The 20,878-nt window shown below is 33.1% G+C and overlaps 1 protein-coding gene across 2 annotated transcripts in view; it reads left to right on the forward strand.

The window, feature by feature from the left end:
• Positions 1-20,878, forward strand: part of LOC105335505 (cadherin-87A) — a 30,323-nt gene that overhangs the window by 5,021 nt on the left and 4,424 nt on the right. The window contains exons 8-33 of one of the 2 annotated variants that reach the window (XM_011439406.4): positions 1,915-2,025; positions 2,159-2,305; positions 2,948-3,088; positions 3,495-3,570; positions 7,011-7,144; positions 7,918-8,121; positions 8,513-8,677; positions 9,109-9,273; positions 9,688-9,755; positions 10,135-10,378; positions 10,637-10,785; positions 10,931-11,009; positions 11,121-11,193; positions 11,485-11,660; positions 12,910-13,036; positions 13,254-13,402; positions 14,194-14,332; positions 14,553-14,792; positions 17,055-17,218; positions 17,402-17,548; positions 17,965-17,982; positions 18,821-18,949; positions 19,249-19,441; positions 19,745-19,992; positions 20,354-20,539; positions 20,685-20,804. In XM_011439406.4, coding sequence (XP_011437708.3) covers positions 1,915-2,025; positions 2,159-2,305; positions 2,948-3,088; positions 3,495-3,570; positions 7,011-7,144; positions 7,918-8,121; positions 8,513-8,677; positions 9,109-9,273; positions 9,688-9,755; positions 10,135-10,378; positions 10,637-10,785; positions 10,931-11,009; positions 11,121-11,193; positions 11,485-11,660; positions 12,910-13,036; positions 13,254-13,402; positions 14,194-14,332; positions 14,553-14,792; positions 17,055-17,218; positions 17,402-17,548; positions 17,965-17,982; positions 18,821-18,949; positions 19,249-19,441; positions 19,745-19,992; positions 20,354-20,539; positions 20,685-20,804 — 3,792 coding nt within the window. The remainder of the gene's footprint in view (positions 1-1,914; positions 2,026-2,158; positions 2,306-2,947; positions 3,089-3,494; positions 3,571-7,010; positions 7,145-7,917; positions 8,122-8,512; positions 8,678-9,108; positions 9,274-9,687; positions 9,756-10,134; positions 10,379-10,636; positions 10,786-10,930; positions 11,010-11,120; positions 11,194-11,484; positions 11,661-12,909; positions 13,037-13,253; positions 13,403-14,193; positions 14,333-14,552; positions 14,793-17,054; positions 17,219-17,401; positions 17,549-17,964; positions 17,983-18,820; positions 18,950-19,248; positions 19,442-19,744; positions 19,993-20,353; positions 20,540-20,684; positions 20,805-20,878) is intronic. The other variant, XM_066065068.1, reaches the window with a different exon arrangement.

Genomic DNA, 20,878 nt, shown 5'->3' on the forward strand with positions numbered 1-20,878 from the left:
GTCATTTTTTGCTAAAGAAAAAGTTTCTTATAGAAAATGATATAGGATATAATTTCTGTGTGTTCCAATATTTGTGGTTGAAAAGGGGTCACGAAAACTAGATCATCGCACAATGTGTAGATGTGCATTTTATCAGGAAATTAAAATTCCATTATTTTTCTGTGAATTTCAGCCATTTTCAATTTTATTATTACGAAAGCCCATTGAACTCATTTTCGTAGGTAAAAGAAATATTTTTTTTCATGAATAAACGCAAAATTTTTGCAAATAAATGTGAAACTTTCATAAATAAACGTGAAACTTTCATGAATAAACGCGTTACTTTCATGAATAAACGCGTTACTTTCATGAATAAACGTGAAACTTACGTGATATAACCCCAAACTTACGTGATATAACGCCACACTTTTGCAAGTAAACGGTAAAATTATGCGAATAAACGCGAAACTCTCGCAAATAAAAGCGTTACTGTCGCGATGTAACATGAAACTTTTGCAAATAAACGCGTTACTTTTGTGAAGAAATGCGAAACTTTCGTGATTAAACGCGAAACTTAAATACAAATATTGTCATTTCATACAAGAATCATAATGAAGAACAATGACTACATGAAATCAAATATATTAATTTTAAAGAAAACAAAATAATCTTATATAGAAAGATGTAAAGAATCAGATTAAACCTTATACAAATTGAATTAAATTCAAACGTGGAAAATCTTTAAAATCTTAGTACTGATTTCGCGATTTTCAAAGGACATAAAGCATCGCGTTTATCACATTTTAATGGGGCCCGGCACTGTATTATAGAAAATGAGGCGTCAACATATTTTATTATAACAAATTTTATTCGAATTAAAAGTTTTATAAAGTATCATTATAGAATTGAAAGGATATCATTGTTCAAAACGTTATAATATATGTTTTATCGCCACAACATAAATTAACGTCTAGCTAGTTTTAAACAACATCAGAAAGATTAGTCAGGCTGTGAATTGAAATTTTTTAGCTATTGTTCAAATCTAGATGACGTAAATTCGTCCTCTAAATTCATCACATATGTCATTTAAAAATCAGTACTAAGATTTTAGAGGTTTCCGACGGTTGAATTTATATCAATTTTATAAGAAAAAGATAATCAATGAATGCCTGTTCGAACACAGGGGCGGTGAAAAAATGAAAAAGGATAAAATATGATGCTCTAACTTATTATCTACTTGAACATATAAAATATAAAAATATTATGAAGTTTTATAAGATTTATTAATATCTATATGTAAAAAAGATAATTTTGTCTTCATAATTCAACGTAACACAGATATTATAGAAATAATGAATAATAAGTATTTTATGATTTAAAACTTATAATGTGTTTGTTTTCAATCGTTTTTCTTCATAAGGGTAATTGTATGAAATGACAATATTTAAATAATGATTTCGCGTTATATTGCGAAAGTTTCGCATTTATTTGCGAAAGTAACGAGTTATATTGCAAATGTTTTGCGTTATATCGTGAAAGTTACGCATTTATTCACAAAAGTAAAACGTTTATGGCAAAAGTTTCGCGTTTATTCGTGAAAAAAATTTTTTTTTACCTACGAAAATGAGCTCAATGGGCTTTCGAATATTATTTTGTTGTTGTTAAAGACACAAAAAAATGTGCATGTTTGCAGGAAGTTTTGATGTGATTATTTTCAGGAGTTATGCCCCTTTATCAAATCAATTCATGTGTTCCTTTAATGCATACCCTAGCATTCATTATTTGTAGTATTTCAAGTAATAGAGGAGTATATGTATGTGAGATTGCTCACATTTTCTTTCGTATTCATTTGGTTTAGGGAGAAATGGGTAGGTCTTGTAGGTAAAATGTAAACGATGGTGCTTGTACCTTGTACCCTCTGTCTTTATTCAACAGGATGCCAGTGTTGGATTCACTCTGTACAGTTCCATTGAGGTGATTGATCTGGATGTAGGCTATTACTCTGAGATTAGCCTGAGCTGCTATTTGGATCAACAATCTGCAGAGGTAATGGTATTTTCAAAAATCTTTCAAATAATAATTTTTGCAATAAATAAACTTCTAAATATCTTCCTATTATGTGTTGAAATTAAGAATATAGTGTTCTTTGTGTACAATATATGTGTATTCATGTCATTAGAGTAGAGCTCAGTCCCAAGAAGCCTGTGAAACTTTTGGTGTGAAACCTCGACAGAACTCCCAGGGTAACTACACTGGATTTGTGTTCCTAAAGAAACCCTTAGACTATGAGGTGAAGAAAGGCTACACCATGACAATCCAAGCCATTGTAAGTTCTAAGTTAACAAACACTTGAAAGTAAATAAAATGTATCATTTAACCTTTTGTTGTAAGTGTATTTGGGAGGACATTTTAAAGGGGCATGGTCACGATTTTGGTCAAATTCTATATTATTTTCATTAATGCTTTAGAAATTCAATTTTAATGATCAAATAAAATTTGAGAGTCATTTGTAGAGTCATAAGCAAGATACAGGGCTCACAATTCTTTGTCATGTAAACAAGGCTCGTGCCCTGTTTTTTTTTTTTTTTTTTTTACAAAAGTTTAATATACCAGTAAAAAATCTTTTTCCAGCTTATTTGTCTATCTTTTTATTTATTTTAAGCATAGATAAACAGTTTCTAACGTTTAAAACATTCGTTTTAGGTTTAAAACTGAAATTTTTATGAAAACGTTCAAAATGTAAACAAACACTTTGTTTATATAGTGAAGAATATTAAGTTCTAGCTGTAACTCGCTTATAACTCAACAAATGACAATTAAATTTCGGTTGCCTATTTAATATATTTTCTTAAGCATTGTAAATATCAAAATCAGAAATATAATTTTTGACCAAAATTTTGACCATGCAGCCCCTTTAATAGAGAGTTCATATTCAGTGTAAATTGTCTAATGTAAGTTTGAATTGTAGGACAACCCAACTCGGTCTGGTACAGGACTTCAGCTGATGACCACTATCAACATCCTGATAGAGGTCATAGACAAGCAGGATTCCCCGCCCCGGTTCCTCAGCACCCCCATCACTGTCACTGTGTTTGAGAATGCCGACAATGTAAGCCTTAATTGGTCACTGTGTTGGAGAAAGCCCAAAATGCAAGCCCTAAATGGTTAAATTTTAGGTTTAATATTTGAAATCTATGTTGTTTAATTAGAGTATGCTGTAAGAGAATGTTTGGATGGTATGAAACTTTAATGTACCTGTACTAACGTGATTTGATAGTAAGCTGTAAAGGAATGTTTATGTACTGTAACCTAAGGTTCTTTGACTAAATACTTAGTGGCCCTGCCACAGGTTAAGAATACCTGTGTGTTGAAATTTTCAACACACCGTATGCATTATATGTCATGAAATACATTATATTTAAACTATAGTATTGAAGCAAATTCTGAATTTGTTAAATGTGTGGTATGTTATTAAAATTTAATAAGTCTTTTAATTTTGATCCTTTAATTAAAAGGGTACAAGGGTTGGTTTTATCACAGCTCAAGATGGAGATGAAGGAAGCCCTCGACCAATCAAAATTGTGAATAAAGGTAGGCTACCCAATCAAAACTGATTCAATCAACCAATCAACTTATACGAAATGTAGCTGTAGTATCTGTGTTCTTCTGTCTGTTTGTTGAGTCTTGGTTTGAGGTAAAATTAATAATGATCTTAACTTAACAATATAAAGTATTACTAAATCACATAATGTATTTATCTTGATGAATTCAATTTCCATTCAAAATTTAGTTACTAGCCTTTAAAAGAATTAAAAATGTATATTCTCTTGAAGAAAAGAGAAACCTTTTAACAGTCTAGACGGACTCCCAAAACGGAGTCAACGGAAGTGAATTTCTGCAAGTATTTTGGACTCCGTTTTGGGAGTCTACGCATGCGCATTGTTTAATTAATATATTTTATTTCACTATGACCAAGGCTAAACACAATGATTTTTATGTGTGCAGAATAAGACCAAACACTTTTGTAAAGTATCTTTAAAATTTAATTCCATATTAATTTGTATATGTAAAAATATATCATGAATACAATGTGATATATGTGTGAATGAACTGTTTATGTCTTGGTGCTTAAGCAATGGGAGGTAAGATAAATATTGTAGGCCAATTATCCATTCAGCTTTCATTGTGATATCATAATGTACATGTATTTATTGCATGCAACATTTGTTTTCAGCTGTTGAGTTGCAAATTTTTGGGGTCCAGTTTGCAGTTAATCTTTTTAGATAATGACACTTAAGCATTTTAATAACACCACTAGTAATTATAACCCTTAATAAAACCTTTAAACAAATGATAAGGTTCTATATTACAATCTCCAGATACTCAATTGATACTTTTCACGACTGTGTTTTACAAAAGAACTTACGACAAATTATGTATATTTTCATTTTCATGGATTGGTCTTTAATAAACAAAATTGATATAAAACCATTTATTTACAACTATTTTTTCTGCCATAATCATATTTTACAGCCATCAGAATAAATTATTGATTAGTTCATGATTAATTATCATTCATTAATTCAGTCGTAAGTTCTTAATATGTAAAACGCAGCCCAGATTCCCATTTGATACTTTCCAGGATATTATTTTGAATAAAGATTCTGAAATGTAGTTGTGTGCAACTCAGCATGTTCATTAAATGGTTATGCTATCATTGCTAATTATAATATTGTTTCATTTAGTTATCATTTATGCCAGTATTGTATAGATTTATAATTACTGCATGTTTTACAGAAGACATCATGCAGACTAAGAGAATAACATAATGATATATATGTAGACAAAGATAACAGGTCACAAGAAATTCACTAATCAACATACCAACATGTACATAAGATCAATATATGCAGATGGTAACAGATTCTGAATCCTATTTTTATAAATTTTCAGTTCACAACTATTTAAGATGATAGTACGGTAATTGTTATCTTTCACATAACTTCTTGAAATGACCTGGCCAATTTTAATGAACCAATTAAAAATTAAACAGGATCATACATATACCTGTAATAGATTAATGTCATGTCTACCTTTTTAAGCTTACAACGTTGCCAGATGTAAAATTCAGGTTGGAAATCGGATTTTGTTGTCGTAAATCTGGATTTATGGGCATTCTTGAAATACTGATAGGAAAATTTGAATGAATGGACATTTTAGAACTGGGAAAATCCAAACTAAATTTGGAAAATTGGCATGTACCGGGTATGTACTTACGACCTAACAAACAGCTTGTATTATATTAAACTCAAAAGGTTGTTCAAGCAATCGCACATGATGATCAAGCCAGATCGTACTAAGGTATATCATAAGTGAGGACTATTTACGGTAAACAATGGATTAGAAAGGCAAAAATCTCACATATACTGATTCCTATACTCTGTCCTAAGTTTCTGCTTCCACCACTTTTTGATCAATATCTTTTTGATAAACGTAAATACCTTTGTGCCCAAACTATGTTTATCAACTAGAACAACCCCCCCCCCCCCATATTTTCAGTTTTAAAACGCCAACTCTACCACTTCAGGTTTCAATATAAACTCAAAATAGAAAGTCAAAAAGGAATTTTGCATTGCAAGCAAATGAAAAATACACAAATAACATTGAATAATTGTGCGAGGTGTCCTGAGTATTTCCGAATGGAGAAAAGATGTATTGAACATTTTCCATTATAAATAGTCGTAAGAAGTTTGTTTTCATTCAAGTGAGAATAGATGTAATGTCAATGAAGAAATCTTTAATTTTTTCCCATGCATCGATTTCAATTCTACTTCATTGACGCGGTTATGTGTATTTTTGTTAAAAATCATCATTGACAAAAAGTGACGGAAATAGTAACTTGAGATGGACTATAGATGATATCCTTTAATCTACCTTGATGTGTAGATGGACAAATAGTAATATTAATATTTTCAAGTACCCGGTACACATACCAGGTATAATGGAAAATTTTCTTGGATTTGGATTTTATTCCACACCTTTTGGCCTCCTTAAATTATGTTCTGACGCCATGAGGTTGGCTTTTTTTGTTCAATATGCATATTTGTGTTGGCCTTCATATGAATGTTAATTGTCTCTTGAATTCATTTCCCATTACACTCTAATCAATATTCTGCCATTTCTTAAACATTAATTGTTTAGATGATAAAGAATTGCTTTGTATAGATAATTAAAAGTAACTACATTGTACGTGACTGTATATACTTGAGAGGAATGTTTTGTACCTGTGTGTGCTTCATACCCTCAGGCTGTAAACTTAGAGCACCTGTTTATAAACCAGATGTGTGATTTTTCCTCATAATTCTTAAATCCTCAGTGATAGGTTTCAATATAATGAGTGATAAGATGGATGGTACAAATAATGCCTGCAATTTAGTTTGATTTAAGAAATGAATTCTGCTTAACTTTTAAACATATTACAGCATGCCGCATGAATATGTAATGTAAATTGTTGTTTTTAGCATATTAGAATACATTAGGAAATGACGATAGACCTAAGGTTGAAACAATCTATCCCATTTTGTTGTTCTATTTGTCTGTTAATGTTTTGCTTTGATATTTACAGTTTATTATATGTACTGAATCATAAACATGACATCCCATGCTAAACTGTTGTTATACCGATATTGATACATGATGTACTTACAATGATATATCATCTTCATACAGTGTTATAGTTTAAACTATGATGAATGAAAATAAATATTTTTTAAAAATGTTATAAATATCAGAGAAACAAAGCAATTTTAGAATCCATAGTGCAAATTTACGCTATATTATAATTAAATAAAGATTTATAATAGAAATATAGTAACAGACCTAATTTGCTCTGATTATTTTAAAGATACTTATTTGAATCAGATGCCTAAATGACTTAAATGGTAGTACTCTATATTTGTATTGAAAGATATAATACAGATAAAGCTAGCTTAGTGACTGGGATTATTCACACTGTGTTTCTGGCCTTGTAGACCCAAACAACCTGTTTTACCTGATGCCTGCTGAACCACAGGCTCCGGCAAACCTCCAGTATGTGTCCAGAATCCAAGTCTTTAAGAACATAGACCGCGAGACCCAGCTCGCCAGATACGATTTTGAAGTTGAGGTAAAGTGAACATACTGTTGCCAATATGAAGTAGAGCTATTTTAAAAAGAGCTTGTACTTTTGGTTGGATGTAACAATCCAGTTTGCTCATCAAATTTAAACAAGTTGTCAAATTTCTGATTTGCTGAGAGAAACTCATAAATATTCATAGACTGTCAAAATTGGAATATATACAGTAAAACCTTGATATCTCAAACAATAATATCTTGAATACTATGGATATGTCGAAGTGATTTGTAAGTCTCAACCACTTATTTTTTAAGTATTTTACCCTCAATATTTTGAATACTCGGATATCTTCAAGTTTTAAAACAGTCCCAACTAGATCGAGATAATAGAGTATGACTGTATTGAGTGAAATTGACGCTGTTTCCACTGAAGTATACAGCCCTGGATTAACTCGGACAAGTGACCTTGGGTTCAATGCATTCATTATAATCTGGCCAGTTAAAGATGATAAGACACTGCCTTCATCAAATTAGAGTTTGACTCGTACTACCTGAAGTCCAAGCTCTTGTTTAAATGGTTCTACTATTTCTCTGCAAATACCCTGAGCATTTCTGCTCGCTAACCATCTAACAGGTTTTTTTTTTTCATAGAAAATATTTAATGAACATTTTTAATCATTAAATGTCTCAAATAACGTTTTTCTTTAAATCCAATTTCAAAAAACCCACAATTTTTTGTTTTGGTTAGCAGGAAGACACTTCACAAGATTTTGGATACAGTACCAATAAATTGAATCTATCATAAATTAAATCTACCTGTTGTAGGCAATAGAGATGGAGAATGGAGTAGAGACAGACCAGAGGGTGACCACCAAGGTCATCGTGACGATCCTGGATATGGATGACAACATCCCCCAGTTTCAGCAGTCATTGTACAACGTATCTGTCCTGGAGATGGACAGTAGCACCCTGGTCAATGCAGCTACCACTGTACCAGGTCTAAACATGAGGGTCTCTGACCCAGACGATGTGAGTATTTTTATGGTATTTTGATTTGTCATAATTAGCATTGACCTTAATTTGTTTTTCAGCTCACCTTATGTGAACATCGAGTTCATCTTCGCTAGCCTAAGGTTTATGATCCAAGGGGATTGTAAACCAAGCCCTGGAAAAAATTTTGAAGCAGATCTTATTTCATTGACTCTATCCTATATTTAGACCAGAGTTGCATGAATGGCTCACCTACAATTTTATTGTAGCAGACAGGTTTCAGAAGCTGCATTGTCAAACAGTGATTTTTAGATTAATTTTATTCTGAATTATATATCCCCTTAAACTATTTATACCAGTTGTAAGATAGATTTCAATTTTTTTCCTTCTTTTGTACTAGTACATGTAATAAGATTATTGTCTGTTTTAGCCAACAAATGCCCAGTTTGGCATCTCCATACTGAGCCAGCCTACTGCTGGTCTATACAGTGTGTCGCCAACGAACGCCACTCAACAAGCTCAAGTCACACTGATTGTCAACCAGGCCAACCAACTGGATTATGAAAATCCCAGTATGCGCAGACAACAAATCCTGGTAGGTAAAGCAACGCTGATGGTTACTGATAGCAGAATTTATATGAAAGATTAAAATTTTGGCATTTTAAGCCAAATTGTTGAGATTGCCTATATTGAATATAGCTAAAAGTTCATTACATTTAGGAGATCAAAGTTACAAATATATTTTGCATTGATCAATTTTTTGTATTTTCACAATCATTTCATTATTGCAAAAAATAAAACTTTCAGAACAATTTGTCAATTACTGTTCACTAAATATAAGACTTTTAAAGAGGCAAAATCAAGGCTACACAAATCAAAAATTTACAGATCAACTTTATTTTTGCAAAAAATGTGGATACAGTAATTGGGATTTTTTAAGATGTCAACATTTTCTACAACAAGGCAAACAATGATGAAACATCTTGAGATACCTTTACTCAAATTTATCATTACTCGCACTTGTAGTTGTTGGCAAGGGATCTCAATAACCCAACAGACCATTCGTCAACTGCTACCGTGATAATAAACTTGGAGGACAGCAATGATAATACCCCAGAATTCCTAGTTCAAGAATACCGGGCCTCGGTGCGCGAGGATCAAGTGGTTGGAACCACCATCATTAAAATCACTGTAAGAATCTTACTTTTTTTCTCATTATTTACTAGATTTATCCTATTACATTGTACAGACTAAATTACAACAAATGTATTCATGCCCCTGACTTACTGTTTACCTGATAGTATCATTTCATTTCTGTTAATGTTTTAAGAATTTTAACTTTTTCTCCAAAAACTACAATGACAATCACAGCAATCTTTTTTTCTGTTTTTCTAAGTAAGTAGTGCGAAGTAATGGAGATATTATATCAAAGACTCTCTTTCTGTCATAAAGATAGATTCTTAAATAATACTTGAATTTTTACCTAATATTTAAACTACAAATATTAAGTACAAAGCAAAGACATCACATTGGTGTTTGACAAGAACATTTTGTTGTTGTTCTTGGTTGAATGTTGTGTGAGGAAATTCTGATTTTTGAAAACAGGGCTTTGACAAAGACAGTGGAAACAATGGTCTGTTGACTTATAGTCTTCGTGGTACTGGAATAGAAAAGTAAGTACCTGGTACATCATTACTGGTATCGTTATCTGGTGATGTTATATACCAAAAAAAAAAATTAATGTCAATTAAAAGAGGATAAAATTAACCCCTGCATAAATTCTCCATTTTATAAGATATATGGAATTTGAGTTTAAAAATAAAACATTGTTATTACTATTTCATTTGAGCAGATTTAATATCAGTTATTTAAATGTTGGCAAACATGTACAAGTAGCACGTATTTGTATTACATGTATTATTGTTAATAGTTTTGAAACATTAATTCTTGCAATTAATATTTTGAATACCATCTGTATTTACCAGTGAATCTATTCTACATGTGTGATTGGCGTTTCAAAAAAAATGAGTATTTGCTTTTGATTTTTACCAGATTTAATGTTGACCCATCAACAGGCCTTGTCACTTTAGCTCAGACTCTGGATTATGAGAACACACCAGCTTATCAGTTATTGTTCAGAGCTCAGGACAACGGTACCCCTAGCCGTGAAGCTTCAGTCAGTCTGACCATCACTGTCCTGGACTATAATGACTTTGGTCCCATTTTCAATCCCCCCTCCTACCAGACCTCAGTCAATGAAGGCGAGACAAATATCTTGATCCCAGTCATTGTGAAGGTAACGACAGATAGTGAAAATAGGGCTTAACAAAAATGTGTTCATGAATGCTAATTTTTTAAGAAAATAAAATTAGACATGAGAAAACTGAAATTTTGGGGAATAAGATGATCTTCATAACTAGGGTATGACAGAAATCAGTTATACTGCATACACTGTACCAGTCGATGGTCCTTTCCACTTGTGACAAAAACCAGTCTGAATTATTCTCTTTCTGAAACATGAAAAGTTATCAAGTGTTAAATGGTTTGTTAACAGGCTCGGGATGAGGAATCCTTGGACAACATCACCTATACAATAGTTTCTGGAAATACTATAGACAATGCCTTTGTTCTTCATCCAAGAACTGGGGTTCTGTCCATGTCCAGAGGCCTTAACTACGAGGAGACACCTCAAAAGAGGGGAACGTAAGTTATTTTTTTATTTGGACAGTGGCAGTTTTTGCACTCTTTTATTTCATAAAAAATTTAATTTTGATTTCATATGTTCAGTAAGTTCCTGAGTTTAGATACCTCCAGTTTAATATCTGTAAAATATTTGCGATGTTGATAGTTTCCGACTGATTGTAATGGCCACGGACGCGGACAGCCCCCCTCAGTCTGCCAATACAACCATTGATATCTCAATTATCGTAAGTGTGAAAAAAATAGACAAACTTGATGCTTGTATTTTCAAATATATAAATCAGATTGATTCAAAAACTAGACTTACAAGTTACATGTTCATGTATCTATTTGATTAGGACAAAAACAACCATGACCCCCAATTTGTGCAATCCCTGTACACTGCTACCATAAGTGAAGGAGTTCCTACAGGTAAATATAGCTAGTCTACAGCTTGTTGGATGAAACCTGTGATCAAATCAAAAAGTACCATGATACCAATAATCCTTTTTATTGAGTCAAGCATCCAATGAAAGTATTTTCATTTAGTTTGAAAATTCATGTCATTGCTGTAGAGAAGGTTCTTTTGAAAGAAAAAACCAGCTGTGTCTGTACAGTATTTAACAGCCAAACGCTTTCTTTTAAATATGTATTCAAGTTTATGATGCAAAAGTCTAATGTAGCTATCTATGATCTACTAAAAGTCATCTTCTGTATAATCAGGATATTTTGTGAAATCGGTTTCGGCCACGGACCAGGACTTTGGGTCCAATGGGAACATTACTTACTACATCTGGAGTGGAGGTCTGGACCACTTCACTATTGACCAGATGGGTCAGGTCACCGTCAGCTCAGGGGCAGCGCTTGATGTTGATGATGTCCGCAGTTACAACATCCTAGTAAGTGTCCATTAATCAGCTACCTCTGTGTATTTTGTGGTTCATTATCTTTACACCAAGGGCACTGTAAGACTAGAAGTCTGTTGTAATCGTGATTTATTTGATATGAAAGCCAAAAACTCTGTCCCGATTAATAGGTATTATTATGCCTTCTGTCAGTTTGTCGCTATATATTCAATACTCATCTATTTTCGCATAGTATCAAAGGTTTTGTGTAGTGTAAGCATACTATGCCAAAATAGAGCACAGCAAATATTTTCAATGAAAATCTTTCAAGCGCCGACATCGGGATTCCAACTGGCGACATTAAAATCATTCCAGCTTGAAGCCCAACGCGTAACCGCTACGCTAAATTAGCCGTTATAATATCTTACGGTATTTATATATATAAAACGTAGATATATATGACTGACATCAAGCAATTAGAATTATTCATTTTTCCAAAAACACTTCATTATTGACAGTAATTTTAAAGTTAAAGTTTCTTATAAACTTTTGAACAAATTGATTGAACATTTTTCAAAGAAATTCTACATGAGAATCACAAAAACGCTTTTTTAAATGACGCTTGATAAAGAATGTACAAGAAAAAAAATTCAATGAGATTTCGTCTGCTAAACCTTTCGAGTTTTCTCGGTCAGGCCAAATGTCTCTCATTTCTTGAAAAGAAAATAAACCTTTGTTGACTTTTTATTGTACAACAACTTGTTGATTAAATAAACAATCAAATCAATGGATTAATTTGAAGAAAAAAAAAACCAAACAAACGCTTGCTTTTCCGGTGATTATTTTTAGGGACTTGTCAACACTCGAACATCACAGCTACTTATAGCAAAGCACATCAGTATATTCAACAGTCGGCATAATAATAACAATAGTGTTGTGTTGTGCATGTACTATGCCTAAATAGTAGTCAGGGTTTGATACATAGTGCACGAGCTGGAGGCAGGTGCACTATGTATCAAACCCTGACTACTATTTAGGCATAGTACATGCACAACACAACACTATTATATAAATAATGGTGTGCTGCCTAACTTGCTGAATCAAATATTTACAAAACATTAAGTTTGAATTCTGAAAGTCCTCTAGAATAATGAAAAAAAAATATCCCGATACCAAAAGTACGTTATACAAGGAATAATTAGTTACTAAACTGTTAAAAGGATCTGTGTTGAACCTAGAAATGGCGTTGATGTAGATTTGTCAGTGTGACAGTGTATTTATATAACCGTGCTCTATGATTTAGATCCATGGCAGAGACCAGGGCAGTCCCCCCAGAACGGGGTCCACCACCCTCAGTGTGACCCTCACAGATTCAAACAACAAAGACCCCTTCTTCTCACAACAGGTGTACATAGGATCCATACAGGAAAGTGAGTTCATCAATGTCAACCTGCATGGCTTATAGAAAGAGTTTCGGTTTATTTTCATCATTTAATCATATTCATTTGGTCTTTTTATCATAAATGCATGCTTTTTTCATCTTTTAAGTTAAAATCATGCTTTAGAAAATAGCAATAAAAGCGATGAGTTAAAGAATTTCACGTAAATTAACCAGACATTTTATTTCGCTGTCCTTGCTTCTTTCAGCTGTGTCTATTGGAACCTCTGTGTTACAAGTGAAAGCTAATGATACAGACAGCACAAAATCACTCCAGTATTCCATTGAAAGACTCAGCATTATTGCCAAGAGCACAGACGGAACACCGATTGCCTCAATTTACCCCTATGACTACAGGGTATGTCCATTACTTTTATTTTTCTTTTGGACTGAAGAATATATATGACCAAGTGCATACCTCTAGAATGATCCTTCAGATCAAAAATTGGCTCATACTTCACATAAACAGAGCTTTTGAGTAAAGGGTGTGCAGTGACCTTAAACCAAGTGTAAAAGTCAAATGTGAAGGTGATAGCAGAATTATATGAAAAATCTTTGTCTAGAGCATGTTTTTTCTCCCTTTGATCCAATCTGGCTCATAGTTCACTTACAGAGTGCATACGGTCAAAGGGTGTGCAGTGACCTTAAATGATGTTTGTAGGTCAAGAGTCAAGGTTGCATTGGATCATGCCAGATTCTTTTTTTCAGAGCATATATATACTTTTCACTTGGTCCTTTTTGGCTCCTACTTTACATAAAAAGAGCTTTTTGGTTAATGGTGTGCAGTGACTTTATAATTTGAACCAAGTCAATGTGAAGGTCATAGCAGATCTCTTTATAATTAGCTTTAGATTGTAGATTATTTACCATTTCCTTAATCTTGCTCAGGTTGAAAAAAAATACCTGTATGTAAGGGGTAATGAGATTGAATTAAAAGTTATAGGGAAAGGTCAAAGACAAATTCTCTGAAATGCTTTTCATCCTATTGTCCATTATTTAAGCGGGGCTCTTTGAGATGGTCACCATCTCAATGTTGTCTAGTTATTATGAGGATTTTTTTTCCATGAATACAGTATGAATATGAGATAATTTTAATTTTTTGGATTTTAAAAAATTTGAGAGTGTACAAACCATTTGTTACTTTCACAGGAAGCATTTGAGATAGAGCCAACATCAGGATGGATTAAGGTCAAGTCAGGCTTGAGTCGAGACAGTGCTGCCGCAATAGACTTCAATGTCATTGTTAAGGATGTGAATGCTGAGAACAACCAGGAACAAACAGCCAAAGGTGACTAACTTTTTACAGCATTAAAAAGGCATTGTAAATTGGTTCTGTTTATGATCAAAAGCTTGAAATTTAATGCTAACAAGCAGCTGTTTTTAAAAACAACTTAACCAGTAGATACTTAAAATATGTCGTTTAAAATTTAGGTTCTTTTATGCCAAAACAGTAATGGATACTGGCAGATCAAGGCAATCCTTCTAGAAAAAATGTTTTTATTTTGCAGCCCTTGTGATAATAACAATCCTTGGGTCAGCTGATTTGACGCCATACTTTGCCCCTCCCTGGTCCCTCACAAACCCCACCTACTATTACACCCTCCCAGAGGAGCTGGCCATTGGCACCGTCACATCTACCCTCATTGCCACTGATCCCAAGGGTCCTTTCTCAATAAACAACTTTCAGGAAGTGGCCGAACCCAATGGAGGCGACTTAGGGGATTATTTCTCTGTGAATCAAACATCAGGTTAGTACATAAGAAATAAACAACGATTATTTAGTGAACATGGCGTTATGAATAGCAATTGCTCTGTTGGCATATTCCATGATGCGCTAGCGCATCATGGAAAATATGCCAGCAGAGCAGTTGCTATTCATAACGCCATGTTCACTAAATAATCGTTGTTTACTACTTATATTTGCATTTTACCACTTGCAAATACCCTGTATTAGCTTAGACCTTGACATTTAGCTATTGCATCAAAAATAAACTTTCAGACTGTAATGTATCTTTTTAATTCACATAGATTTGTTAACGGAATCAATGATATGGTATTACAGTAATTCCTTTAAAATGTTATTAAGGTCTTCTGTTTCCAACAGAAGACCTTATAGTGATTGTTAGATTTTTTCTTTCTTTCTTATTATTATTTTTTCCCCCTTTTTGTTTCGTGAATATCTCAGAGATGTCTAAATAGATTTTCCTAAAATGTTTAGTGTTGATTAAAAACAAAAATATCTAGAGGTTTCTAATCAAAGTTTTTCTAAATTCACTTCCGTTCGTCCGTTTCCTGTCCCGCGACAAAAATCTTGTCACCTCGAGATCTAAAAAACGATAAAGAATTGAACATCCAAACTTTGTGGGATGATAGACCGTTGTATGTAGATGTGTTTAAACTATTTTATTTTGTTTGTTGTAACTTCCGGTCATCACCGAAAGCACTTAAAAAATAATTATTTTTACGCATTAAATTTCTTTTCCATATAATAAGTATATAAGTATAAATCTATACATAGGTTATCTATGCAATATCAAATCAACAAAAAATTCTACTTCCGGTGAGACATCTCAATTATCTCAGGTAGCTTTTTTAAATCACATTTTGTAGCCGTGAGATCTCAGAAACTATAAGTGATCAAGACACAAAACTTTAATGGATGATAGACATTTGATTGAAAATGTGTTTAACCGGTTAAATTTTGTCTTCCGTCACTTCCGGTCCACACCGGAAGAGTTAAAAAAATCGAGCTGTTTATCAGTTTAACTGTTTTTCTTTGATATTTTTAGCTTGATAAATGAACAATAATGTACAATAGGCAAGTATACAAGAAATATTTAATGCAATTTACATTGAGCACTTCCATTTGTCCGTTTCCTGTCCCGAGACAAAAAAAATTATTTCAACAAGATCTCAAAAACGGTACCAACTTGAACAACCAAACCTTGTGGGATGATAGACCTATGTATATACATGTGTTAACACTATTTTGTTTTATCCAGCGTAACTTCCTATCGTCACAGGAAGTACACCCAATTTTGATTTTTAAAAATATTTTGGTTATTTAGCATTGAAGTATTATGTTAGCTATAGAAATACAAAAGGTCATCTACACATGGTAAAAAAAAGTTCTACTTCCAGTGAGACATCTCAAATATCTCAGGAAGCCTTCTTTTTTAAAAACAAAGTACCCACAAGATCTCAGAAACTGTGATAGACCAAGACACAAAACTTATATAGATAATGGACATTGATTGAACATGTGTTTGACGGGTTTCATTTTGTCCTACGTCACTTCCGATTATTACTCGAAGCGTTCAAGCAATAGAACTTTTTTTTTAAACTTTTAACTTTTTTAAAAACATTTTACTCAATGTGATGAGCAGTAACGTACCGTAGGTAAATGTACTAAAATATCTACTTTCCATTTCTTAAATCACTTCCGTTTGTTCGTTTCTGGTCCCGAGACAAAAACCTTTTTTCAACGAGATATTATAACTAACAAAAACTTGAACATCCAAACTTTGAGGAAAGACAAAATGTATATACAGTATATATTATATCCATTTTCTGTTTGTATTTTTTGTGCTGATTAATACACGAGGAACGGAAGACCTTTTTGTTGCTATAGCAACAAGAGTCTAGTTATAAGATATGTTTTAATATTAAGTACATCAATTTTATGGAGTTGAAGAAAAACACTTGATGTATCATATAGTGGTTTAAATCTATAACGTCATGGAAAAGTATATGACGTCACAACTTAATGATGTCTTAGTATACTGACAGAGCAATTGCGTTTATAGAAAAATAATTGCAGTTCCTCCATATGGACTTATAGTGGGAAAGAACAATGGATATGCAAATATACGTTCATGTATACACTTTCTCAATATTTGTTTTGTATATATACACATTGAACTGTTTTAGTTATTAGACAGATACCTGCAAGATTTCAAAATGTATACCTATCTGATTTGGCATTTTTAAGTTGTTGGTAACTCCTACAGGTCAAGTCAAGGTGAACAGGCGATTGGACTATGAAAACCTTACCTTTAAGCTCATTAAGTTCCGAGTGAGGGCTTTCTCAAGGGATGGCCTCAGGAGTGTGGATGCTAACATCACAATTCAAGTGCAAGACATTAATGACAATGTCCCACAATTCTCACAATCTGTAAGTTGGGTTTAATTAAGCTGTATAAATCTTTAAAATTTGTAAAAAGAAATTTTCTTATTGTATGGATTTCTGACACTTCAATTTAAAATCATACTGATTAAATTCTATCATCAGAAATTTTTTTGATCAATGATAATCATGAAAAATCATTTGGTGATGATTTACATTAAATCATTGCAGAAGTACACGGTGACTGTCTCAGAGGATAAGGTTTATCCCTATCAGATTGCCTCAGTCTTTGCTCGAGACTTGGACAGTGGAAGTTACTCTGAGATTCAGTATTCTCTCAGTGGTCAGGGTCATGAGAAATTCATGATTCTTAAGTCGGTAAGTTTATTTAATCGACTCATACATGTATATTGAAAGTTATTTATAACTGACTCAGAGACAAAAATTCAAATGTATAGAATTTCTTTGGGGGAAAATGGTACACAAATACATGTAAGTAGAGATGTCAGATTGATTCAACTACATGTATTAGTAACAAGATCATGGTAAAATAGGATTCACTGCTCAAATTTTGAGAACAAATAAGAAAATATTGCATATTTTCCCATGAATACTCAAATATTGATTTTAGTATTTAATACTTGAACCTTTAATTATACTCTTTATTTTAATTGGTTACTGGTTAACAACCCTGCAAATAAAGTACAGTATTTCACATCAGGGTATGTTTGTGAACAGTTTACATGCAAATGTGAAAACTAGTAATTTTATTCTGAATAGCACATGTGTTTCAGACAAGGGAAATTGGAGTTGTAAGTATCAAACAGGAGTTAAAGAAGGACAATGAATGTCACAGTGCATGGCTGATAGATTTTATATGCATATGAATGGCTCAAACTGAAATTTAAAGTCATCAGTTGGGAATGTTAATTAGGGCATGATCTTTGGCAGGTAGTGCAATACAAAGGACATGGCTTGTACTAGAACATGAGGAAAAAAAACCCTCTTGACAAAACAATGTACCGTATGCCAAATTTGTGTGCTAGAGATATAGTCAATATCTTATTTGCATGATAAAAGCTTTGTCGGCCCAGAAAGAAGAGGTGATATGTGTTTTATTTGCATGCACATTTTGTAGCATTTACGATTGATTTTATTGAAGCTGGAGAAGGGATCTGTGCAGTAAGAAGATCATTGCTTATGCGACTGCTATGGGGAGTGGCATTAAGGTTCATTGACCCTATGATATGGGATATAACTCACACTGGGATAAATCGCTATTCTTCACATGTAAAATGGTCATCTTAAAATGTGATCTCTGTCCCATTTTGGCTTGTATGCTTTAATTTACTGAAATTATATGTATTCAATTTATATACCAGATTTTGAGGAAGCACTTTTTGAAAAACTTTTGTATATAAATATGGGTATATACTATAGAGGGTTGATGAACCTTGAAACGTGAAATGTTACGTTATGTGTGAACAAATCACAGAAGGGTACTTATTGATAAAAGCTCACTGCATGGATGTGTAGCACCCCACTAGCATTCATTTCAAAAGTTGTAACAAAAATGTCTGAAAAACTTTGTCAATATGTTTCATTGCATTACTGTTTCCATGACAACTAACAATTGCTTATATTTTTCAGGGACTGCTTTTGATCAATAATGGAACATTTCTGGATCATGAAACAACCCCTGAATACAGTCTTTTGCTCACTGCCCAGGACAACCCTCAAGCTTTATCTTCAGAGGTTCGACAGAGGTCTTCAGTTCCGGTAGGATTTTACATCAATAGCTTTACTAAGCATTACATCAGCTATACCACATACTGGGAAATATTCGCTTCTGTAGCCCTCGTTGTCACTGGGTGAATTTAAGACTGGGAGAGTTACAATGTTTCAAATTATCTCTCTTAAAATTCAACTGTGTTCAGGCGATTTCAAGATGGGGCAAAACTGTTCGCAAGTGGGGAAGGGGGAAAATTACACGGGGCAAAAATAATCATGTATACAGTATTTCCACTACATTGAAGTCTTGTTTTTTTAATGTAATTTATTTATTTTCTATTTTGCAGTTGACGATACAAGTCACTGATATTAATGACAATGCACCGAGCTTCTCAAGTCCTGAGTACTCCTTCTTAACAGTTGAGAGTTATGACTTGAACACAAACATTGGGGAGGTTCGTGCTGTTGACAGGGACAGCGGAGTCAATGGAGAAATCGTTTACACCATAGATTCTGTGGAACCTGTCCCAAGAACACCAGGTTTGATTAGAATTATATTCATAAAATAATTCAGATTCATAAAATTATAAGATGTCTATGTTACATTTTCTTTGTTAATTTATTTTAATAAAGTTTATTCTCAATCAGTATTCTTGTAATTTATAATACCTGAGCTTATGTTGATATATTTATGATGTACATTGTTAGGAAAGTTAAGTGAAATCTAAATTAGTTTAAATGTATTTTCTCTCATCATTCTCATCATTGATTTTCAATATCCATCAATGATTGTTTTCTGTGTACTCTTTCCATTCTAACAAGACTATATCTTGGTTTGTGTAGAGGAGGACTATTTTGGGATTTCATCAGAGAGTGGCATGTTGTACAGCAAGAACTCCCTGCGTGGTGCCTCATCCAAGTCCCCCTACAAGCTGGTGGTGAAGGCCCAGGACAAGGGAAGCCCCGTCCTAATGAGCACCACCATAGTCAACATTAATGTAAGCAGCGGGCAGCTGGACAACGGCAAACCTATCTGGATTTCCCCCCGCTTCGGAGATTCCAATGCTGTGACTATAACAAACCTAACTGAGGTAAGCACCATTATGTTGTAAGATTATTTCTTATCATTGGAACAAGTATGCTTTTACCATTTGAAACTTGGAAAAGTTGTCAGGAGAAATACAAATTGTGCAAAAATAAACTACATGTAATTTTGTGAACACATTTTTGCCACAACATATTCTTTTTAATTTATAAATTTTATATTGTACACATCAGCAAAAATAATGTGACTCACATTATGTGAGTTTTATTTTTTGTGATTATAAAATGTTATTGATTGTCAAAAATAGATCATTCCAAAAATTACTAGATATACTGTAAATCTCTGCAGTGCAGCTTAGAAAATATTTTATAAAATCATGGAAACAATATATTTGATATATATTACAGCACGCTGACCTTGGGACAGTGGTGATTCGAGCCCTTGCTGTACCTCGTACCCCTGGAGCCTCCATCGAGTACTCTATCCTCAGTGATAATGAAGAAACAACAGAGTTCGCCATTGATAAGGACACAGGAATTGTCACTGTGGCACGTAATCGTACACTGGACAGAGAAAAACAAGAAACTCATGATGTATGTTATACTTGTAAATCATATCAAGTTTTTTGCTGTTCCATTTTTGTTTTAATGTACATGTATTTCATTATCCATGAGATTTTCCTTGATTTGATATAACATTGATAAGATTTTTAAAAAAGTTTTTTCTGCTGATTTCCAGTTGATTTTGCTGGCAACTGATACATTGAACAGAACTCTACAGAGCACTAGACTCCTGTCTATAAAACTACAGGATATAAATGACGAAGAACCATCTTTTAATAACTGCCCCAACAGACAGGTTAGTGTGTTGTAAGGAGAAAAGGAGAGAAGAGGCTATGACCATTAGATACATAACTTCAATGTTATTTGACA

Source organism: Magallana gigas, chromosome 7 (assembly GCF_963853765.1).
Source record: "Magallana gigas chromosome 7, xbMagGiga1.1, whole genome shotgun sequence".
Taxonomy (NCBI): domain Eukaryota; kingdom Metazoa; phylum Mollusca; class Bivalvia; order Ostreida; family Ostreidae; genus Magallana; species Magallana gigas.